The 25,426-nt window shown below is 35.3% G+C and overlaps 1 protein-coding gene across 5 annotated transcripts in view; it reads right to left on the bottom strand.

Annotated features, from left to right (window-relative positions):
* Positions 1 to 25,426, bottom strand: part of UBR3 (ubiquitin protein ligase E3 component n-recognin 3 (putative)) — a 116,070-nt gene that overhangs the window by 40,951 nt on the left and 49,693 nt on the right. For 3 of the 5 annotated variants that reach the window (XM_009325426.1, XM_009325429.1, XM_009325430.1), the window contains 9 exons: positions 25,093 to 25,266; positions 24,834 to 24,863; positions 22,918 to 23,378; positions 18,186 to 18,274; positions 9,902 to 10,051; positions 9,252 to 9,385; positions 5,973 to 6,083; positions 3,579 to 3,791; positions 2,641 to 2,777 (listed from right to left, as the gene is read on the bottom strand). In XM_009325426.1, the coding sequence (XP_009323701.1) occupies positions 2,641 to 2,777; positions 3,579 to 3,791; positions 5,973 to 6,083; positions 9,252 to 9,385; positions 9,902 to 10,051; positions 18,186 to 18,274; positions 22,918 to 23,378; positions 24,834 to 24,863; positions 25,093 to 25,266 (1,499 nt within the window). The remainder of the gene's footprint in view (positions 1 to 2,640; positions 2,778 to 3,578; positions 3,792 to 5,972; positions 6,084 to 9,251; positions 9,386 to 9,901; positions 10,052 to 18,185; positions 18,275 to 22,917; positions 23,379 to 24,833; positions 24,864 to 25,092; positions 25,267 to 25,426) is intronic. The other 2 variants (XM_009325427.1, XM_009325428.1) reach the window with 2 other exon arrangements.

The following is a 25,426-nucleotide window of genomic DNA, read 5'->3' as shown; positions in this document are numbered from 1 at the left end:
TAAGGAGCTGCTCTTCCAGCTGTGCATGCAAATCAGGATGCCAAGACCCCGAGTGCCTCTTTTGCTAGGAAGACAGACAGGGCCTAGCTCTCCCACTAGGTGGTAGAGAATTTGCTTGTAATTTCTTTTCTCTGCTACCAGTGACATCCGTCTGGGTAAGCAAAAGCGAAGTAAGAAAAGTCAGTTCCTGTTTTCCTGAAGCAGAAAGGATAAGCTGGGGCAAGTGGCTACATGTTGTTTAACTGGTAGTATTCCCATTCCAGCATGCAGAAATCCACTTCAAAGGTGGCCTCCAGCTGTAAACTAGCATCTTCTAAGAAGACTGCAGATGATGTCACCTTCTGATTGAAAATGGAACATGACTTATAAGAAGATTAAGAGTGTTTAATTCACTTGCAAATACATGAAGTCACTAAAAATACCATTGCATTCAAATGCTTATTTAACCCGGGGCTAATTATCATCTTGACTACTTTATCTGTATGTTAGATTAAATACTGAATAACAGCTGTAGATGATCTGACCAAAAACAATGAAATGTTTCAGAATACATTAAACTAGAAATGCTCAAAGGTAACTGGTTGGTAAGGAACACAAGGATATCATTACCTCAAAAAGAACTGGATGGAAATAAGGAAGAAACAGGCTGAATGACAGGAATAACTTCCAGAAAGCAAGTTACTTCAGTCTGTAATTTAAATTGTGGATAGTCCATTGTTTGGATACTTAAAATTAAATGAAACATACTAAAATCATACAAAGAAAACTCTTTCAGTCTGGGAGATGACCAGCTCACTTACATATTTATTTCCATAAATACAAACCGTAAGGTTATATTAAAATGTCTTTTTAAAAGTTTAACTTTTTTTTAACCTGTAGTTCTTATGCAATTATCATCCAGCCTGTAAATCTGGATTGCTGAATTGAAAGGCAAGAGAAATTAACCATTTTGTAGCTGATCTGCCAGGCACCCTCATAAGTGATGTTATGACTTATGGTAACAATATGGAAGGCTGGATCCAACACCTGAAATCCTTCAGCCATGGATGAATGGAAAATTGCTGACACCAGTCTAACCTAACAAGAAGAGGTGGCGTATCCTAATCTTAGTGGTCAACCATGATTTCTCTCTCCAGCAGTGCAAGCAGCAATGAAATGCTGTTCTGCTTTGAGGTATTTTTAACTCTTGGCATGAAAACAAAAATCTTGCGCTTAGAGTGTTAATATAAAAATCATAAAATATAGATATATTTAAAATATGTTTAGCTAGCATTTTAAAAATTATGTAACATTACACCCAGAAATATATTATAACACCATTTTTGTACCTTAAATGGCATGTCAAGTTACAGTTACAAGTAATCATACTTTTATATGTGAAACATTAATTTTGAGTCCTTTGTATTTTTGGAAGGATATTAAATCGTATTGACCAAACACATCATTGCTAAAAATCTCAACATTATTTATCCTTGTATAGCATATACCGCTTAAAGTAATACAGAATAATCTTTTAACTTGCTATGTATAAAATTTAATTGCTCTTCTTAATCAAGGCACAGTTAAGATACTCTTAAAGAATACAGATAACATTTCTTTTAATAGAATTATACAATAGTCTAGGTTGGAAGAGGATTCTGGAGATCAGATAGTCCAACCTTCTGTCAAAAGCTGAGCCGTAGATTTGGTTATCCAGAGTCCTGCCAAGCCAAGTCTTGAATATTTCCACCGCTTATATACTAAATACACTCAGCAACCAGAGTTTATGAAACTGCAGTAAAAAATGCTACTGGATGATATCACTTTTATGCTTGCACTTTCTCTACAGTCAGCACCTTCCCTGCAGGCCTCAGTAAGTCAGAGTTTAGAAAATTATTTGCTTAATGAGTATTTCAACTTCTTCTTATGGGAAAACCCTGCATTACAGTAAATCTGAACAGATTAACCATTCAGAGCATCTTAACATTAATGGTATACATGGAAGGAGGGACTGTTTGATTTTCTTGGAGACGGTGTCTGTGACACTGACAGCTGTAAAACTGGAATCAAACATCACAGAGAAAATGCTGGTAGTTTTGACACTTTTTTAGAAGTCTTATTCACATGAAGAGATTCCCGGTTGCTGATGTAGAAGAGGCTCCTTCTGGGATCCCTATTTAAGTAAATAAAACTAACGTCTGGCAGACAGATTAAAAACACCCTGTGATTTAAAAACCAGCAATATGGCAGTGAGATAGAAATAATCTCATTCTGATAAATGCTAGTAAAGAAGATTTGACAGTTTGGGAAAGGAAGGTAGAAAAAGAAATTCAACATAAAATTTCTGTATATGGAAAGCAAAACCTTGAATAAAGAAGAAAACTGAATAAGCAGAAGACAAAATGTTCTCCAGGGTTTGCGCCACTGCTGCATATACTAAAAAAGAACTGAAAGGCACATCTTTCCATCTTGCATATGCCTGCATATGAAAATCAGAAAATGTAACCTCGATGTACTAAGTACTCAAAAAGTACTTTTTGGAGAGGATGGAATTTTTTTTTAATTTTTTTTTTTTTTTTTAAAGAAAACTATCTGGTGAGCAACGCCATTAGTGAGAAACACAAAAGGAAAAAAAAATATAAAAAGAAAAAACATACCCACCTGGCTACTGAATACATAAACAGAAAATCGTTGTCAGGTGATCCAGGACTCTTACTATAATCTGTATACTTCTTCTGTGTGGTACTTTTTATATCTTTCATTACAGATTCCATTTCTTTACTGAGATTGGTTTCAGACTATGAACAAAGACACAAAAGAAGATTAGTTAATTTTACCTGAAGAAATGCAATAGCTGATCACAAAGCGTAGCACCTTCATATTTATAAAAACACATTTGCAGGTTATGAAAAAAATATGTATTAAAAGCCAATATTCTGTCTCACAGAAGTGTTATAATATTCTGAAAGTTATTCTGATTTGTTCTGAATATGAAAACATCACTGTTTTGTCCATCTCCTAAGTTCAAGACTCTCACTGCTTGCATTAGTTTAAAGTATATTTGCATTGCACAAGTACATGAAAATAACAAAGTATCTCCATCAAGACTGGAAGGCTAGCAAAATTTAATAGAATTAATTCTATCATTCAGAAAGACCTTATGAAGCTTTGTAATACATGAGCATCTGCAAACTGCTCTTTCTGTAAAACAAATAATCCATACCTTAAAATGTTCTTAATAGACATTCTTTAAATAGCTTCTGGTTACAAGGATATTGGTGTTTTTACATTGTAAAGAAATGATAAATGACATGACTCAATTCTATGTAAATTACTATGGAGAGAAGTGAAAATGTACTCCATAAAAAATTATATTAATCACATTTTGTCATAGCTTTTTAATTGTTTATTTTTAGTAGGTAATGCAGTAAGTGCTGTAAATATTTTAAATTTCTTGATATGAAAAAAATGGTATGCTATCTTCCATAACAGAAGAAAACGAAGTTTCCCAGGTTGTCGAGTTTCTAAGAGATCACAAATGCAACATAACGTAAAAACTGAAAGGTAGAGGCAAATTAACAAGGATCTTTCTGCCTTACACTGATGCTTACTGGGAAAGTTCCCAGCTGTTCTTGAAGATCTTCCACCTCTTGTACAAGATCTTGCATACACTTGTTACTATGACTTTGCCAAAGGCTTCTTTCCACGTTGTTTCCAGGATAACAAGGAAGAACGCTGTTAGCAAACTGCCTACAGAGGGGACAGGTAAATTCTCCTTTGTCCACTGAAAAACCCTGGAGGACCTGGTCATTCTAAAAGAAAATAAAAAAGATGTAGCTGAAGTTTGCAAAAGATTATAATTTTTAGTTTGACATTTCATGTGTAGAGCTAAAGAACTAAATCTAAAACCAGAAACTGTAAAGAAAGATTAATTGGAATAGCTCCTCATTTTAGTGAAAAAAGGTCGTAACTACTAGAGACTAATCCTCCAACTTAACTAATTTTCCTAATTTTTAAGTACTCTTCATTGTCAACAATATCCCTGTAAGAAACTAGAAATATTTCAATGGGGTATTTTGAACATTTCACACGTGTTGTCTCTTTCTAGCAATTCCCAATAAAGTTTAAGACTCCCTTGATAACATCTCTCAGTTTATCAAAAGGCAATTTTATTTTCAGCCATGAGAAATATTTGAAGATATTTCTCAGAAGTACAGGCTGAAAAACTTAATCAAGTAGCCATTGGAGGGCAGCATGACAAAAACCCTGATTATTTCTTCTTTATCATGAAGGATCAAAAAATGGACACAGAAGTACGTGTTTGGGAAGTGAGGACATCTCCCAAGTACTCCTGTTACTGGCAAGCAATCTTGCTTCAGCTTCATGAATTGCCTCAATGATTTCCCACTCTTGGGAGAAGAAAACTGCTAAGTTAGTAGTGACTATAATTTAAACTTCAAGCAATCAGCCCAGAGTGCTGAGGCATTCTGGTGAGCCTACTTTTACATACCTTTCTGGATGTTGATCTCTGACAGTATTATGTAAAAATTAATGTTTTATCCAGATGAACACAAGTCTATATAAATTATTTCAGTACTAAGAATGCTAGGAATAGTCAAAATTATTATGCGCTCATCTAGGTAGTGGTAATACATGCTAGGGGATCAAAAGTTTACTTAAATAATCTAGAAATCTTCAAGAATACAATGAGATGGAATTAACAGATTATTTCAACTTTAAGTGAGAATCCACCAGAAAAGGGACTTCCGTGTCTACATGACGCAAAAGATTACTTTTCTATAATTCTGTAAAATTAGATTCTACCGTGAAAGCCCAGATTTTACTTAATCATCTTGATGACACAATTACCCCTGAAAGCATCTTTACAGTCATATGGAAAAGAACAATTCATGGGATCCAATAAAGGTGGCACAGCTTCCAATTTCTCTAGAGGTAAATTTCACAGTATGACCAATGCTGATTCTAAAAATACAAAGCATCGCTCATAGTTTTTCTCAAAAGGGGAACAAATCAACAAAACTTATGAAAAAATAAAACTAAAGAAATATCACAAAGTAATCTTGAATAAAAAAGCAGTTTCACATGCAACAAGAAGTCATCGTTTAGTCTTTATTTTATTACACTAAATAATCAGAAATAAATGATTGCTTAAAATCTGATGGCTTCTACCACTGCTGAGCTTGTGATACCATTCTACGGTGCCATTCAGAAGATCTGCAATTGGGCTGCGAGAGGTTGAGGGGGCGAAGTAAGCCAGCAACATCAATAGAACATGACCCTGTTTACTCAGACCATGTGAAAATAAGCATGTCTTTTCTAGCCAACAATTTCTGAGACTTGACTAAAACTGTATTTTAAAACCATATATAGCAGTAAATTCCCAACAGTATTTTCCAAGGAGAAAAAAAAAAATTGCATAATTCACAAGAGTTAAGCTATTTTAACTAATTTCTCTAAACTGCAGGTATATACGTAACGTATACCATACGTAACTGGAGATAAAAATCTAACTTTTTGTGACTGAATTTTCATATTAGGAATTAATCGAAATCACAAGTTTATATTTGCAAAATTGCCCTCTCATTTTTTCTTCAGTTTTTCTGTAATTTCTCACACATGTTAAACATCAAAATAGAAATTAAAAGTGTGAGAAATGCTTTACCTGAATATGCACACGAGAAAAAAAAAACAAAAACCAAAAAACAGTGGTTTAATTTTTTTGAGAACAGGATTAATTTAGTCAAGTATTTTTTCTGACATATCAGAATAACTGAAAACAAAGTACTTTTGTTAATAATGTCAAGATGCAATAAGAGATTTAGTATCTACAGTTCTCGAAACACAGTAAAAACATCTTGTTCATTCATGTGAACCCAATCTTTCTTTCCTTGAATTGAACAGCATAAATCCAATTGACTTCACTAAGAACAGTTCAGATCCAAATAAAAAAGATGATCTTCAGTTTTACCTACCCGTAAAGATTCCATGTAAGATTTGTGACAATCTATGTGTAAAGTGTGACCACAAGTTTGTACGTAAACACCTCCTTCCCAGCCTATTGACACTGCTTGCAGGCAGGAACTCTAAAACAAAGCAAAAACAGTAAGAAAAAAGAACAACAATATATATAAAGTTATAAAGGTATTTACCACAACTTATTTTAAGATTTAAAAAAAAAAAATACAGATTTATATTTGCATGCTATCTAATTAAAAGACATGCTGTGGGAATAAAGAAAAAAAATTTTTTTAAAGTATTTATGTGTGCTAACTTACATGGCTGCTATTATGCTACTCTTTCCAACAAAGAGCCAAACACTTAAGTTAAACTTCTACAGTTCTTGTCACTTAAGATAATGACTTCTTTAAAGAACCTCTTATATTACAGCATGAAGACGGCTCTAACTCTACCATCTGTTCCAACAGTACAAGTTATCCAATGGCAATATACATTGCATTCAGTTTTGTATGTAACCAAAATAACAAGATCACAGCTATATAATTAAACCCAAATCCTTTATTAAAATTCAGTGTAAACACTTAGGGTTTTTAATGAGTTGTTGAACAATATTGTATATGACACATCATAAAGGGAAAAGAGAACAAATACTTGTTTAATGAATTGAGTTTTATATTAGGATTGTTTTGAAAACATTGGCCTTATTCAAAGACTGCGCTTATAGCCCACATGTAAAAAATCAAGTTACCTCACTGGTAGTTCTCAGAAAATAATGAACTGAAAAAACAGTCACCACTGGCAAACTTATGATAAGGAATTCTAGAAAATGCTCTTGTAGAATACCTAGCTATATCAGTCTAATAATTAAATCTCCATTTCTCAAAAAAATAATTTCATACACAGATTGAAATGTACATTCTGGCCATACATTTAAAGAACAGAAAAAGATTTATGGCTACCAGAATCAGAAAACCATTTTTAGTGTAGACTCACCCTAAAACGGTCTTATGTATGATGCAAAACCAGGGTACTGCGAATAACCGACTGATTGATAGTTGCATTTTCTAAGGATACCCTAGCATCTCATTTTTTTTCCTGCATCTGAGCAGGAAATCAAAACAACATTACAAATTCTAGCTACAAGACATGCTCCTATTTACCTTGCCTCAACCTGACATTCATAATGTGCTATGACCCTCTCAGGCCACAGAACAAGAAAAACTTTTTCTCCTGCTGGTTCCTGCATAATTTAGTAGACTGCACTACTAGTAAGGTGGTATGATATACCTGGATAAGCCCCACAGAACAATGTTTCATTCAGGAAAAGCATTATTTATTGCATGTATTTAACAAGGCTACTTAGTAGCATTTGCATAAGAAAAAAACCAACCCCAAAGTCATTGCAGAAAGGTTTTACTCCATTGTTCTTGAGTTCAGAAATAAAGGAGATTCCAAAGCAAGCCATAGGCTTGGGATGGAGCACACCTATGTCAAGTTGTTGGTTACAGAGTACTATGTGATTCTGAAAATAGTCCTATCAATCTACTCTACAAAGTTTTATCTCCTAATCCTTAGTCATACCTCTCCATATTCAAAATAATCACTTTCAGTGATATTTCCTTTAATGGGCAAGAACTCTACTCCCTGACTGACAGCAAGCATCAAATTTCAGCTAAGAAAGTGCAAAAGGAATCTCTATGGAGAGAATTGGCGTGTTTTGCCCAATCTGTATATAGCATGTAGTTCTGAATATTTTTTTTTTCTTCTAGTAGAATAAGCTAGATCATGTTTCATAACTTAAAATTTTCACATCTAAGTGAAATTATTCTCTTGCCTCCTGAAATCTGCTGTTAGAGGAAGGACACTTACTGGGAAGGACACAGTTGATAAACAAAAGGACTTCTTATTGCTTAGCTCAGCTGAACAAGATGCCCAAGACGCTAACAGATGTTTCCATTTTTATGCCAAAAGAAATTTAAGGATTAGCTCTTTCATGCAGAGACATTTTTTAGCACAGTAGTGACCTGGAAACTTTAAAGCAAAAATAGCTAATTCAACTAATGTTTGAATCAGGACTGAAATTTTTGAAAGCAGGATGCATTTGCTCATTTCATTACAATATATTTTAGACTAATCTGTTGGTAGTGTTACTGCACAGAAAGAGAGATCAAGTTTTTGAGCAACGTTTTGCTTGGAGCTCCTTCCATTTGTAGCATGCAAACATGTAAAAATAAAGTTACAGTATTGCTTTAATGTTTTTAATCACTTCAGTAAGAAAAAATATTCATTAACTATTTGAAACAATAAACAAATATCATTAATGTCAAAAGAAGAAAAGCTTGTCCACAGATGCTTTCTGAACAAAAATATCTTTTGTTCAGAAATAATTTCCTGCTTATATCGTTAAAAGTTTTACTTTCTAGAAAGGAAATGTATAAAATTTGCCTCAGGACAAGGTGCTTTTCTGAAAACATTGCCCAATTTTTAAAAAAACTACATCAATTATGAAATTTAGTCTAAATTAGTCTACTCTACATAAGCAAGCTTGGTCACAGGCAGCATTTCCACAAAGGTCTACAACTGAACAAGTCCTGTTAAGCAACAAGAATTGGCTTTCAAAATTAAGTATGAAAAGCTGTAATGTTGCTTTGTGAAGCAATGCAAAACTCTGCTTGGAACAGTTAACAGAACTGCAAAACAGAAATTAACATACCAATTAATATAAAATTGAACTTCAGTAATGTTGTGCAGAGTTGAGGATTCAGCAGAAGAGGGTGAAGTCTTCTGCTGGTCCCTCCTCCCATCCACTCATCCTCCCCTTCTCTGTAGTAGCTCAGAAAACTGTTACCGGTTAAAACAACTCTTTCCACTTACTCTGTGCTGCCAAACATACTTTTAACTGATTAAGAGTAATTCCTTGATCAGCTTTTCTGAACGGCCACAAGAAAACTGGTGTTTTGAAAGTAATATCTAAGACAGCAAAACCACATCTCAATTGTGTGGTCACACTGAATTGTGAAATATCTTCTTCTAGAGAACATCTGCATGGATATTTAATGACTATATAGCCTGTAGATATACTAGATACCTATGCCAAAAATGTAACTAGGGAAAAGCCAGACGCTATTTAAAAATAAGGACCCTATCAAATGTAAACACTTCATAACTACTACAACATGACAAATTGTTCACTAAATGTAGAAATGAAACTAGGAGGACTCTAAGTTGTCATTTCATTTACCTTTTTACACAAATTTTTTGTCAGTGGCAGTATGTTCATATGAAATACTTACATCTTTAAAGTATCGCTGTAAAGTTGTAAGCCTCACATCATGTAGTGCTGCACAGGTATCCCAAGGGTATATTTGCTCCTCTTCAGTAGTTGGTAGTTTCTTTGGCTCAGTGCTATTGCGGCATTGTCCCAACACTGTATGAAGAAAAGAAGCAATAAAGAATGCAATGGATAACAATATGCTAAACAATTAAGAAAACAATCGGGAAATTCTGGTTTGTAACTACAATGTGCTTTGTTGATGTTAAACAGTAAAAAAAAAAAATTAAAGAAACTAAATACTGAAAGTTGTTCTTTTGCACCTGCACATAAAGTATATACACATACACAAACACACATACATACATATAGATACACCAATGGCTATTTTATTTTCTTTTTCTTCCAATACCTGTTTTTCTGCAGGTCTATTATATACTGCTGGGTTTGCAACAGCTAACAGGAACTAGGAGGGAATGAAACTGTTCGCTCTTTTCCCAAACGTTTAAAAATTTTCTCAGTACCCCTAGACCTACACATGTGCCCCATGGAGGACCATCCACAAAAAAAGGGAAGACTCTCTTTCCAGGCTCCATGAGACACAACAGTATTTATGCACACATACTAAAAGCTGCAGAAACACTGCTTGTCCAACAAGTTACACACTCATACCTGAGGATGCTTGTAATAGTACAACTAGTCCTGTAGGTCTGTCTTCAGTAGAAGGACCACTTTGTCCACAAATAACACAATCATATATTGCCTCAGAAACATGCTGTTCTGATGTAGCTACTTCCATGGCAACGTCAACATCTGGCGATTCTAACAAAGGGTAAGAAAATTTATATTAAACAGAGGGAAAGAAATTCAATTGCATCTGCATTGAGGTAGTGACGAAAAAACTTCAAAATAATCTCTCTAGTTTATCTACAACTAAAACATTGACCATTACTTGAAACTTACCTTGCTGCTTCAAACAGAAAGACACCCACACAACGAAGTACAAGTGTTCCCATATTCAAAATTATTTGCAGTGGAATTAAATATTTAGTTCGAATTTTGTATTAAACTTGATCTCTTTAAAACATCTATAAAACAGAGATCTATCTTCTATTTTATTAGATACTATATTGAAAACTCTGAACAGAGAGAGATTAAGGGCAATGAATATGAATCTCTACTAAAACTAGATTTGCTCATAACTGACTCTAACAATTAGAAGGAAAAAGTTAATCTGAAGACCTTAGAAATAATTTGAAGACGGTTAGACAAGGTGAATGGAACATGCAACTAAAAATGAAAGATTTTTTAAAACATGAAACTTGGACAATCTTTAAAAATTTGGGGTGCATTAAGAAAGTAATTTGCTGCTATGCAGCAGATGTTTACTTTAACATGTACTGTATACAAGACACCAAGATCTTGTTTTCTAATGGCCCACATTACTATTTCCTAGGTGCACAGACAGAAATGTTCAAGGCTAAGGACCAGCTTCAAAGTACTGAAGCCATTGCACTTGATGTAGCTTTGTTCACACAACAGTTGGTGGTAGTGGTTTTGGGGCAGGGGGCTAACCAAAATAGAAGCTATTTTATGTTATGTTACAATCCAAGGTAAGAATTCTTTATTGGCTTTAAAGAAAAGCACCTTAGGACTAGATGATCCTCTCCTAACTGCTCAGGAACACATACAGTCAGCCTCTTGACCTAGAATATAAGGGTGCTTTGTTTCTTTCCTAGAAGATAATTTTTCCAACGGAAAACACTTGCTCCCTACCTTCAACTGTGCCTTTTATCTCCTTGCTTAAGTAGGCCAAGGTGCTGGATAGAGAACCCAAAAACCTTGAGTGCAGCAACAGTCCTCATGCAGAACTGCTTTTAGAAGAGCTGCTCTCTTCTGAAAGTCCACTACAGGTTCAGCACAGGAGGCCTGCTGCTATAGGGAGAGGCGTGTTGGATGCCAGGCAGCATCTTTCTTTCCTATGAAAAGCTCCATGCGATGCTCTCACTCACAGGGCAGAATCAAAATTACACTGTTTTCGTAACTATTGATTTCCCAGTCAGTTATTGAGGGTCATATGAAAATGAACTCCGATCTTCATTGACATACAGTTAATATTGTACACACGTCTATCACCATCTAGTGGCAGTCAGATGTACAATGAAAGAAAAAGCAGAATGCATCAACTGCAAATGTTTTTTATTTAAGTCCAAACATCCAGAAAACCTAGGAGCAACTGTAGCACAGAAGGGAGGAAGTAAACACTAAAGCTATTTTTTATATTTAACATCACCTCATAATTGGGTAACACACACTCACATACACCTGTGTATCAGAAGCACATGACACGAGAATGACTAGAGAGTTCCAGCCTTATCTATCTTTTTCTAAAATATTGTTAATACTACATAAAATATGCATCCATTCAATATTTTTAAGAAGTGTAGTAAGAGAATATAGTGCGTCAATCTGATTTTGAACAACTCAATGGAAGTCCTCAAAATCAGTCAACATTTAATTTACAAAATACCATTCATTCATCATAAATTGCTTATTTTAAACCTTAAGGAAAAAAATACAGATCTTAGTATTTAAAGGGTGTTTCAAACCAAATCAGTATATGCAATCTACACTTCTATTGCCTATGTGCAACAGGCACATAAAAATCAGGCTAATTTAATTTTAGATCTCAATGATCAAATGCATGTTTCCTTCACAACTAGTTAGATCTAGCGCTAGGCTACTTTGGCAAACAATAAAATTTCAAGGGAACTAAACTTCTAGCATCAAGGAAGACTTCCTAATAAAATAATTTCCCTGAGCTAGTGAAAGAAAACGAAGTAAACTTACAGAAAATCCATGGGTAAGAGAAATTGGCAAGAATTTAAAATCTCAAATAATTAAGCAGAACAAAAAAACCCCACCAAACAAAAACCCCCAGTTCTTTTTGAATGGACTATGATAAACCTTGATTACTGGCTTAAACTAGTTGTTAGCTTCTTTGGAAGATAAGACTTGGGCTATGGTTTGTTTGAGAAGGTACATTTTGGCAGCGTAATTCCTGAAGTGAAAATATATCAGTGGCAGTCTGGAAAAAAGAAAGCAAGCTATGCCTATAGCAAGGATCTCAGTCTTGTCTTTCTTGCCTTCCTGAGTTTTGCCTCTGTGGAGCTCCTGTGGAAGCCACAGACCCTGCTTCACCAGCTACATGATCTACCTACACTGTGAAGGACCAGGACAAATCCGTTTCAACTCAAAATACTGTTGAAAATGAGACAGACTCTTTCCTGCAAACCTTGTTCTAAAATATTTCATTAATGCGTTGATACTTGTGAATATAAAGTAATTGGCATGTCTCCATTCTACTTCACTTTCAGTTACATATTTCCTGTTTCACATGGGGAAAAATAAACTAAACTGCATTTTACTGCAATAATACTTATATGGAAGCTTAAAATGCTTGTAGCTCCACAGCTTTTTTTTTCTTTTTTCTCCATTTCATATAAACAAAAGTACAGAATTGCTTTGTGTTTTCCATGGCAACTTGTGAAGTATTTATTTAAAATGACTGGAGTTGTAATGCTATTTTATTCATTTGATGTAGAAAATATAGGTTCTTACCAATTTTTCAAGCATAAGCTAGTATTTCCTAGCTCCCAGAATGCAATTATAAAAAGACAGCTTAATAAAAATGATTATTTCATTAAATGTCCCTTTACATTGATGAAAAGTCTCTATAAACGTTGATTGTAATATAACACAAAATTCCTTCTATCCTGGCTAAAAACCCCACCCAAAACACCACCAAGAACTGTCACATGAACAAAGCTATATCAGTTGCAACTAAAAGGTGAAGAATAATCTAAATCTCCTTATTTTGCTTCCACTGGTGCACAAACCCCCAACATTTTTTGCCAACACTAGGAAGATATTTCCACGAAATAGCACTTGTGTATTATGTCCCAGAACAACATTGCCTTATTGAGTGCCAAAGGAATCCTTTGCCAGCCATTTGCTAAGATACTGATCTTGAGGCATATTACTCCTCCACGTTTCAAACAGGTTTTATAGGAGCCTGCAGTTTTGTTTTGCATGAAAACCACTTGCACCCAAAACAAGACATCTCGTCACCCTACTGGAGATTCAGAAAGTAGGTAGTGGCCACAGGAGAGCAAGGAAGACCAAGGTGGTTTTAGTTGCTAGGCCGAAGCATGGCTTTACTAGTCAGGCAGCAGTCATACAAGACAGCAAGTGTTTTTTATGCCAAGCATTCTTTGGAATACAACCAAAGATGCTTACAGTTTAAAACTCTGACTCTCCAAAGATTTAACCTAATTGATTTCACAGAGACTTGTCCTGATGATGTCAATGTGTGTGAAGAAGGAGTAAATGAGAAACACAAGATAAGACACATGGTATTGGTATCAATTCACCAAGTTTCTCTCATGAGGTTTGTCTAATGTTGTAACACACCCCACCCCCTTACAGTGGGTTCTGGGACTTTTCTTTGTCCTTGTGAATTATTTCAGATATCTGGATAAATATGAACCTCATTAAAACAAAGATAAAAACACTGAAGGAGGATTAAAACATTTAAACTGTGACAGAACTCCAGCGTAGTGACAAACACTATCATTCCCATGGATTTTTAAAGAAGTTAATTATTCAGCTCTTTCTTTGGTTTTGTACCAATAGGAGTAAGAGACCCAAAGTTAAAAAATCCTACCATTTCCTCCCGCCTAGCAAATACTGATCAGTCTGCTAAAATCTAGCACGCTGCTTTATCGCAGAATGCATTGCTGCCTGAATTTTATCTCATTTGTACTCTCCAGAGTTAAAGATTCACTCCCCTTCTTTCTCCTACCCAGCAAAACCCCAGAACCGAAAGGGCTCCGTAAACACAGTAAATAGTTTATAATCTCTGTTGGCTGTAGTCAACATTTTACTGCTGTATACATTGTGTCTCGAAGTGGCCCCTTGGCATCAAAGCAACCATTAGCATGTTAATATTCTTTGCCCTGACCCAGCATATATATTCTCAAGAGATCAGTACCTAATTTATTTTTCTATCTGGGTTCAGAAGATTGAGTGTTAGGAAATGTATGTCACCTTGCATTAAAACTCTGCACTTCTTTTTAACTCTAGCTAGGGAACGTTCACTTGAAGGACAAAATGACATCCTGCTGAGACTCACATCATTGGAAAGAAACACACAGATCATACTGCATACTTATCACGAGGCATTAAAAAAAAAAAAATTTGCATTGGGCACTTCAGAGACAGCAAAACTATTGAAGGAATGTGAGATATCTTAATATTTGTAATTCACAAATTAACCAATTCACAAATTTTCACTAAGATACATGTAATTAAGTAGTTCAGCAGCTTGCCTGGAATGGATCATAATATTTCATGTTTATAAAACTTAGACAGATCATTACAAATATCACTGTTATTTGTTAAAGGCTACTATTAACCTGGAACAGAGGGATTTATTTTTGTTCTTATCAAGTCCTGCCTGAAAGGCAGTGAAGTTTCAAAAATCTCTTGCATGGAGTTCCACATCATGACAGATAAACCATAGCCTCACACTGCGATAAGTGCTCTCAAAACAAAGATGTAAAAGTAGCTATTACTAGGAGACTAGAAGGCCTATGGAGTTGACACTGTATGTGACTACGCGACAGCACATTTTTGACTCACTAGACATTTTCCTCAGGTATTTTAAGAGCTTTATCTGCTGCTCTTAGAATGATGTTTCTTGGTTTTTCTACTTTTTACGTTTGTCCTGCAGTCAAACAGCTAAAGACAGCACAGTGGATTCTGTTCCATCCTAGTTCATTAACATAACTGTTTCTAAATTTCACTTAATTACTTCCAGGCAAGCTTGAATGGCAATGCAGTTCTGCAGATGTCACAGAATATAAATAGAAAGTAACAGGGGGCACAAATGGAAAGGGCTAAATAATCGGAATTTTTTCTACAGTGATTATATGCAAGAAAACGCCAACTTTTACTTTCAGAATCTCAGATTAATTTGTGAATTCCAGTTCAAATAAATAATTTTTGCTGGCAAAATGAGGCACATTTAATATTGAAAAATGAACACGTAATCGGGTAACTTCCTTTTAAGCCATGTTTCATTGCAGCATCCCAACAATCAAACAAGAGGAATGCCTCACGGGATTAACAGTGGCTCTGTGCACTTTAATAAACACTTTGGAAACTATTAAGTTTAAGGGGTTTTAATAAAATAATCTTTAAGCTTTGGCTATTCTCCATTATTCCTATTGTCTTCTAGACATTTATTTTCAGAGTATTTTCAGTCTTTTACACTGTCAAGAGAAAGCTATTATGAAATTTTTGAAGTGCTATACCCAAAAACAATTACGCCCGTTCTCACATTTACCACTTAATCACATCCACACTTCATAGATAGAGAAGTTTTAAAAGTTGATGATGATGATAGTAATTTGCTCAAATGACACCAAGTGAATCAGTGACAAAGCCAGGGAGCTGAGGCCTCACTGTCCCTGCATTCTGACAGTATCATTACTGTTACAACAAACAATCAAAATTAAGAAATAAACCGACTGCTGAATTTCAACCTATAATAAAAGTAACAGGTAACAGAGTTTGAATGTGTGAGAAGGGAACGTATTTTAACTGACTGATCTTAGTATGAAATTATTTTTTTGTTTTCAAATGTATTATTTCAGCACAGCTATGATACAATTCAGGGTAAGACTATTAAATACTTATATTAGCTTTAAACTGAATCACTCCAGAAGGACTATTTTCAGGATTCTCACCATGTCTTGTATTTTAAAATTAGAGTAACAATAGTTTCTGCACCTTTTTCAATAATTTGCTGTAACATATAGAGACTGCATTCACACCTGAACAAATTACTTCAGTTAAAAAAAAAATTAGAGCAAACTGAAGAAAATATTCCTGGCAAACACTATAATGGAATATGTACTTCCTTTCTGCGAGCTATCTTCATGCCAGTCAGAACATAAAAGCTAGTTAATACCAGACTATAGTACAAATTCAGTGAATTTTCATCAGAAACTCAGAAAACAGTATGGCAACCTAGAAGACACTGAAAAAAGTTAGTGAAAAAGCAAAGCAATTATTCAGCTAGCACAATGCCTGGAATTCTATTAAGTTGTTACCAAGAAATGTCTTCATGCAAAACAATTTTATGAAAATGTAGTCCAGTAAGTTGATTCTATCTACTGCTGTGCATGACCTGGTATAACTGACAACAATCACTACATTCTATGTTGAGATATCTGAAGTTATTAATTGTTTAAATACTAAGAAACTAACCATTTAAGTGTTGCATGCCCAATAACTTTTTAATGCACAATCACAAGCACAAAGGCCCATGTCTGCCTGTTAAGAAATTAAGGGTTCTTTTTAATATTTGACATACGCAGTTAAGTAAAAGCTAAGTGTTCCCAGTCCTCCACACAAATAAATGCCGTGTAATTTATTGATTTAACTAGTATGCTTCATCCACAAATCAAAGCAGTTACCTTAAACATAGCTTATAAAACTCAAGCATGAGAGTATTTATGCATACATATGTATATATGCAAATACAGCTATGACAGATAAATGTATACAGATACATGTGATTTCATATATAAAAACATCAACTTTAAAGTTGCAATGTCAAGAATTCAAAATATAGGTGACTGCAGAATCAAAGTTCCTCAGTCGCTTTCAATTAGCTGTAATTTCAAACTGACTGTAAAAGACTTAAATTTAATAAGTAGAACTGCATGTTTCTTCCTCCCTTCTTCCTGAACAAATAGATTAAAATAGCTACCCATTTAATAAGCATGACTTAAACTCATTTTTATCTGTGAACTTTGTGTTGTATCGCACACTCTCCAAACATAACACCACACATATAGTCATTAATTTGCTAAAGAAATTTCAATGATTGCTGTATCCAAGACCGTCGTAAGTCTGAAGGAATAAATCTTCTCCGCAACGTATGAACTGAAGGGAATTCAACAATTTCAAAAAACAGACTTTTTCAGCAAAAACAGATGTCAAAATATTTCTAACCAGCACTTAAACTCAAATCAAAACTACATAGCAGATGATATTTGATTGAAAGAGGGAAAAAGAAAAATACAATTCCTGCTTTTTCTTATCTTTCAAAAGTGCTAATTTTCAATGAAGTAATCCAGATGGAAATATTTTCCATTCCTCAGTTAAACACAAGCAAACTAATCAAGATTATGTGCTTTTCTACACAGCAGAACCTGAAAGAACTTATCCTCAAGAAAAACAAGAACTGATTCTGCTGTAAAGCCTGTACTTGAAATAGAATACAATGTTACCACTTATAGCAACTGAGATGATATAAAAATCATGCTTTCCTTAATTCTATACATAAATTTAAAATGCAAAACTTTTACCTTATCAAAATTCGAGGCTCTATGAAGAAATAGTCTTAAAATTTATTATTACAGATTAAAGAAAATGCAATCTTTAAAAGACAAACTAACTTTGGGACATTTTATATTAAAAGGTAAATACTTTAAAACATCACACACATGTAATCATTTAATCCATTGTATATTAAGAAAAGATAGGAATAAAATTATGTCCTACATATAATGTGTTCTCTTTAAATATTTTCAAGATCATTTAATCTATTCGTTAGCAATTATGTATGCAGTATTATCTGTCCTAGAAAACACAACTTTAAGCCTCTTAAGTATTTAGTGAACAAGTGAATACAGTAGTGGAATCTGAGGGGAGGGGTTTTTGTTTGGGGTTTGTGTTTGTTTTTTTTTTTTAACTGTTTGGGTAAAAACCTTAATGCTAACATGGAAATAAAATTTAAAAAAGAAAAAACAACCAACCGAACAACAACAACAATAACGACAACAATAAAAAGAGGCAAGCAGTCAACCATGCAAAAACTTACCAACATCCATGGCAGTTTCCATGAAGCTCTTCTGCCTTGAGGCAAATTCAGCCAACAATTTCTGTTGCCTTTCTCTGGCCTTCTGTCGTCTGAGTGAAAGAAGAAGGGGGAAGAGGGAAGGGGGGCGGGGGGGGAAGAGTATATATAATGGAGGAGAAAAATTAGTTTGTGGTGTCAGGCCGATTACAGTTGCCACCTTCAACAATATAATTCAAAATTCAAGTTTTCTCTAAATAAATGATTCATTTTCAAGCTTAAAAAAAGGAATCTCTTGCTTTAAAAGTAGAGTTTTTTAAGAAATGAGTTATTTTCTTTTGAGTCTGAAAGAAAGGAATAAAATCCTGTCCTATAAAACCCTTCAGAAAACCAAAGGATCTTTTAACATATTAGGACATGGCATCGTAAGAAAAAGAATCCAAGATCTTACTCTTGAAAGCTATTTTTCTGTTACATAAGGGAAGAATAAGAGTGAAATGTCAACCATTGTACAAAAACAAGTACTCTTGTGAGCAACCAACGTTTACAAGTTGTTAATAATAGTGGTAATAATAAATTTAAAAAAGCCTACCTCACTTTTGATATCAAGCTTGATGCCAAGGAAAACAATTATTAATGATTTATTTTCCAGCTAAGGCTCCTCATACTGGTTCCTTCTCGCTAACCTCCACCCTAGATACCGGTCACCAACAGCTTTTATACCCGGACTTAAATAAGTTGGAGATTCCTTCCAGACTGAAGGCCCTTATCTACCTGGAGCCAAGCTGACTTCACTAACTTTTTCCTGATCGTTTCACACAGCTCTGGATTTACAAACTGAAGACATCAGAGACTCATTCTTGTCTATCCTTCTGTTTAAACTGTATTAGTGATCTGTACAAGGCTATATGACCAGCTATTTTATAACTCCCTGTATATACATACTCCCTGTATATACATAGAGGAATATATATATATATTCCTCTACAGCAGCGGGTAGAGGAATATTGATGGATGTAAAAAGATAAAAAAAATAGATATTCATTTTCTTCTTCCTGAGGTACCAAGAAAGGATCTTTACTTTGACAACAGTTTACAAATAGAGGAAATGGGAGAGTTCAAGTGGGAAAACCAAAACTCACACCACAGCTGCTCATCTCATGGCACACGCAAAGACCTACGTGCCCCATGGATGAAGGCTTTACGCAGCACCTCCCCAGTGCAGCTAGGGAAGCTCTATCAGAGCTACAAACTCTGTGCATCAGCAGTTACAGTGAATTTTTTTCCCCACGCTCAGAAATGATTCAGATAACCAACAAGGGATTTAAAAACATCACTTGGCATCTGATATGCTGATGGGTTGCTCTTTAGTCTCCAGCACTGTCTGATTATCACCATCCTGGCACAGAACAGGCATGCACAGGCCCAAAGCAGCTAATATACCGTAACCTCTTATACCGAGGTGGCCTGTTTATAAGTCAAAGTTTCTAACTTGTTTTCTTAAAGGCACCTTAAAAATCCAAATATCTCTGCCCATTTATCTGTCACATTGTACAGCCATCATTTCTCAAAATAACTTTTATTTACAACAAACCTAAGATTCATTACTCTGAGGATCATACCAGGGCATTCATTAAACCTGTTTTTATTTCTTTCTCCCTGGGAATTTCTCAATATACGCTTTGACTAAAAGCGGAGTGACTGTAAATAGAGGCCTTTAATAAGAAGACATAAACAAACTCTGACAGATTCAGTACGGCTCAGTAATTTTCCATGATGGCCTATGGGAGTATGACACTGCAATTGAAAAAATACTGCAAGCAGCTCAAGCTCTCTTCTAGCTCTGTATTTCAGTTTCTATGGCGACAACCCATTGCCTGAGCAATGCCAAGTTTGTCGTTATATGTTGAAGTAACCAAAAAGGGTGATCGCTGAACACTCACAGTCTGCTTGATCTTTACTAATACGAAACTGGACTTGGGGGAAAAAGAAACAAAACAAAACAAAACAACCAAAAAAGAAAGTAAAAACTGCAGCCCGACTATATGAGCACTGTCAGTCTATGAGATTAGTCATTTCAGTTATCACACTGTCCATTAATAAACTTCATGGGTCCCCAATGCCATTATGGATTTGAGCAGAAGAAAATAGTAACTCAGAACAACAAAGAGCTAGAAACGTTTATTTTCATCATTACGTTAGCCCCAGCACTTAACTGAAAACTTAAAAGTGCCCACAATAGATCCTTGAAAATATCACATCCTTTACAGGGGGAAAGGAATGACCTTACCCTTTTCTATATGAAAAGTTGATTTATTGATTCCCATGCTTCTCCTGTACATAAATCTGGCACTACTGAGTACCACAATAACAAGTAGGTGTCCAAGATGTAGCTGTGTTTTATCTAAAGCAGCCATTCAGTCTGGCATTTTCTGAAGGACAATTTTACATGCTAGCCCTTGACTGTTTCTCTCATTTACTGAACTATTACAAGGGATGTTGAAAATTAAACCATTAACTGACCACTTGTAAGAAAAAATTAATTTTACTGTAAAGTATTGTCCTGGTTTTAGCTGGGATAGAGTTAAATTTTCTTCCTAGTAGCTGCTACAGTGCTGTGTTTTGGATTTAGCATGAGAATAATGTGATAACACATTGACGTTTTAGTTGTTGCTAAGCAGTCTTTATACTAAGTCAAGGACTTTTCAGCTTCCCATGCTCTGCCAGCGAGGACGTGCACAAGAAGCTGGGAGGGCGCATAGCCAGGACAGCTGACCCAAACTGGCCAAAGGGACATTCCATACCATATGACGTCATGCTCAGTATATAAGCTGGGGGGCAGCGATCACTGCTCAGGGACTGAATGGGCGTCAGTCGGCGGATGGTGAGCGGTTGCATCACCTCGTTTGTTCTGTTGTTGGTTTTGTGGGGTTTTTTTTCCTCCTTCCCAGGTTTTATTCCTCTCTCTCTCTCTCTCTCTCATTGTTTTACTTTCCATTACAAAATTATTATTAGTATTAGTATTAAACTGTTCTTATCTCAACCCATGAGTTTTCTTACTTTTGCTCTTCTGATTCCTCCATCCCACCGAGGTGGGGAGGGTGAGCAAGCGGCTGTGTGGTGCTTAGTTGCCGACTGGGGTTAAACCACAACAAGTATGTAACTTATAAAAAAATACTAAATCTATTTTTAATTTTTTACTGTTAATTTTCAAGTACAGTGTTGGTCTTGGACATATCAGAGAGAAATTAGTGAAAAAATTCTTTTCAAACAAATAAAGAGAGCAGGATAAATAAAGGTAATCCAGAAACCAAGTCAGATAGCTGCATGTTTCTACCCAAAATTCTAAAACCATAGTCATATAGTCTGAGTACCTAAACCATTAATCAAAATACTGCACGGATAAAGACTCAAGAGTATTCTTGTCCATTCCAGTCTGTGCCCTGTCTCTGCTTCAGTGAACGCGGTAAGTTCTCTGATCTGACCACCCCACTCTCTATGCCCCAACCTTCTAACCCCATCCATTGTCTCCTTGCTTCAAACACCCTGTTTCAGTCTTTAGCACTAAGCAGTTACCAATCTCTCTCCGCTGCCCCACTCCAGCCAACTCGTCTTTCTGGCTGGCTCTATTAATCCCCCAAATACCAACCTCTGTCTTACTCGTGCTTTCCAAGCATTTGAATTCCTATTCCACATTCTCCTTCTGACCCCATTCTCCCTCCCCCATGGAGATTTTCACTAAAAATTGGTTCTTTCATTTGCTACTCTTCTCTGAGTATTTCTGTCCTGACAACACAGTTCTTCCCTAACATCCCCAACTTGCCAGCTTGAGTCTTCCCACATCAACTATTCACTTGAGCTGGCATCTTCCCTTTGCTTACTATTACATCGACCAGAAGGTTTCTCCTTCCAGTCCCAGTCTTCAACACTTTGCCCCTGACAGTCCTAGTTTTCACCTCTACTTCTCAGCTGTAGTTGCTGTCCTCTAGGCATTTGAACTGGATGATTCCTCTTCCGTAGAACTCATAGGCCAACATAGCAGTTGCTGAAAGCAGAAGAGAAACAAGCTCTCTGCATTCAGTTTCAGTAGTGCTGGTGTTCTGGGTGCTCTCAGGATCCATTATGCCCCGACCTCAATCTCAAAACTGTCTGAGCTTTTTCCCAAAAAAATGTCAGCCCAAGACAGACATCTGGCATGTAGGTTTTCAGGCCACATTATAAGAAAATATGAATATGATTTTTAAAAAACTAAAAACTATTAAAAAATTAAAAACATAATTTTAAAATTGAATGTGTTGGACAAGCAAAAAAGACAGCATTACCAAACCCACACATAGTAAACAAACAAACAAAAATAATCATGGTGTGATATGTGCATGTGAATGAACAGACAATACAAATAAAAAAAAAATTTCTACCTCATCTTGAGGTTGCACAGTTAAGCCTCAAAAGTTAACACAATCTTAATTCTTTACCTTTGTATATATGAGTGGCATACATGGCAACATGAAGGGTGAGCATGTATATCACATAAAATCATTATGAAATATTTCTAATTTAAAGATCTAAATTAGCAAGGTGCAGGTTCTTCCTCGGTACTCATGTAAACCATGTATATACAAAATGGATAAAGAAGAAAACTGTACAATTAAGACTTATTCTTTTAATAACTAATTCATGCAAAGACCTAGAGACAGATCAATCAATAGATGCACAACACAACACTACCATCCCTTTACTTTGTTCTTAGTGTTACCTTTCTTCTTTATCCAAAGTTTTCTTCTCTGCAGAACTAATCTTTTTTGGTGGTACAGGAGGTGTCACTTTTCTGCATATCTCTTCAATTATGCGTTTATTCAATCTGCTCTGTACAGCAGCTTTCAATAAAATTCTTTCAACTGCCGTCACTCCATCACCATGAGAGTATCTTGGAATTTCTGGGTGGATTAAAACATCCACATCATCCAACCACGGAGGATAGTAAGAGTTTTGTTTTCCTGAGAGTTTGTGATGCAATTTAATCAGCAAGGAGAGTATGCTTTCCTTGACTTCTAGAATGGCTGTGGTTAGCTGTGGAGTTGCACCAGGTGCTGACCATTTCATAGATGTTTTGGGCCGAACCACCTGATTTGCCTCGCTGGTGTTCCGATTGATGATCTCCTGAAATTTCTTTCTACGTTCTGCGACCAAACTGAACACTTGAGCTGTCCCCGAGTTCTTGGGAAAAAAAATTACAGCATTTAATTTTCAAAAATACAAGTATAAACAACATACATCTATAAAACTATAGAAAATATTTTAAACTAGGAGGAAAAGCATGAAACATTTTAAGTTTCCTCTCCCCTTCCAAAATGTATTGAAATTTGGTATAGCAAAATACTAACCCTGCATGTCATATTTTTATACAAATCTGTTATGCACAGCTGCATAAAAAGCCAAGTACAAAATGAAAATATCATCCATACCAAAACAACTGGCTTTGCTCTAGTCAAACTTAGAATTCTGTTCTCCAAGTAATATTTCCTTACTTTTTCTGGAATATTCATAATTTCAGTATCTTTATGTCATTTAAATGTCTTTATTAAAGTCCACTGAGCACTGCTGCACAATGTAACTCATAATCCCACACAGGTGAACACAGGTGAGCCCACACATCCCCATGGGCATTGTGCATTTTGTGTGGATTTATTAGCTGAGATCCAGAAGCCACACAGCCATGTTTGCAAGCAGAATTTGCCATTCAGGGCACATGAGCGTATGAGTGCAGTTACATTAATGACAGAACCCATTCAGATGTTTCTATTCTATGCTACCCTTGCTTTCAGTCCCAAATTAGGGATACATGGAAGCAACTCGCATATACTGCATCCATAGTAGAGAGATGTTTCCTGAATATTTTGAACATGAAATTCAGAATGCTTTAACATCTTACCCTCTCCTTCTCAGAAGGCTGGGCAGCCAAGAGATACAAAATACTTCAGAGATCAAATATAAAAATGGGATTCTGACAATCATCTCACCTACCTTCTTTATGTTCTAATCTATTTCATCTCACCTACCTACTCTAAATTTTGATCTATTTTTCTAACATTAACATGCCAAAGAAATATCCATTGTATTTCACTACATCTGGCACACAGTAATCTGAAGTGCTGTATACAAAAGATAGAAAAGCAATTCTGACATAGAGATTATATTATCTACCAGCTATAAATCTTTCAGGATCTCTCCATTTACATATTTATTTTGTTTTCACAAAAAAAAACAAATAAACTTGCCATTAATCATTTCAAATGCACTTTCAATGTAAGGTTAAACTTACCTAGATTCAAGAAAGCTAAGACTACTCTACATTATTAAATGTTAGTAATATCTTGGCAAGACAAAACAGGCCTAAACACAAAGCTCAAGCAGTAAGCTATCAATGACATTTTATATTTGATAGAAAGCTTTTATTTCAAAATATGTATTAAAAATGTAAGGGCATTACTTTTAAGCAAAGTCTGCTACCTAAGATTACAATCAAGAATATGAAAAAAGCATGAGTCCTTGCAATATGAATTAAAAGGAAACTCAGGAAAATTAGAAGATTTCACTGAATGTTAAGGTGAGCGCAATTAAAGCCATGTTGCTAGTTAATCGCTTAGGGGAACAAACTGCACACAGATCTACCTCTCTCTGGAGGCTCTTCCGCCTTGAACTCTGGCAGATTGAGGACAAAAAAAGTCATTAAATACATCATTTGGAAGGAGGTATCATTTGAAATAAATTCTATTTCTCTTATCAGTACACTTAGGAAAGATTACTGGAGGAAAAAAAAAATCCTAAGAAATTCATAAAAACAGTAAAAAAATAACCCTAACAAAAAAGTCAAAACAGGGCAATAACTTAAACAGATCTAGGAAAAGGGATGGTATTTGTATATACTTACTTGTGATGAAGCTAAACCATCAGAACTCGTACTTGCAGGTGGTTCCCTCTTAACCTCTGGAGCAGTTTCTGGTACTCTTACTCGGACATAGTTAATGAAGTGACGCATGTTAGAAACCAAGTTACTACCTGGAAACCAACTATCATGGCAACGCTCTTGTCCACCTGCAGACTCCTAAAATAATAAAAAAATTCAGTATACTTTCTCTTATGTGTTACAATAATTCATGTTGCTTTTATAAGTGTATTACAGAGGCCATCATCTCTCCATGAGATAGGAACAATATGTTGAACAATATGTACCTCACTAAAACTGATATACCTCTTAAAAATTA

Source organism: Pygoscelis adeliae, unplaced genomic scaffold (genome assembly GCF_000699105.1).
Source record: "Pygoscelis adeliae isolate BGI_AS28 unplaced genomic scaffold, ASM69910v1 Scaffold106, whole genome shotgun sequence".
Lineage (NCBI taxonomy): Eukaryota > Metazoa > Chordata > Aves > Sphenisciformes > Spheniscidae > Pygoscelis > Pygoscelis adeliae.
Note: the sequence above shows the minus strand (reverse complement) of the source record. Positions and strands in the feature narration are given on the sequence as shown.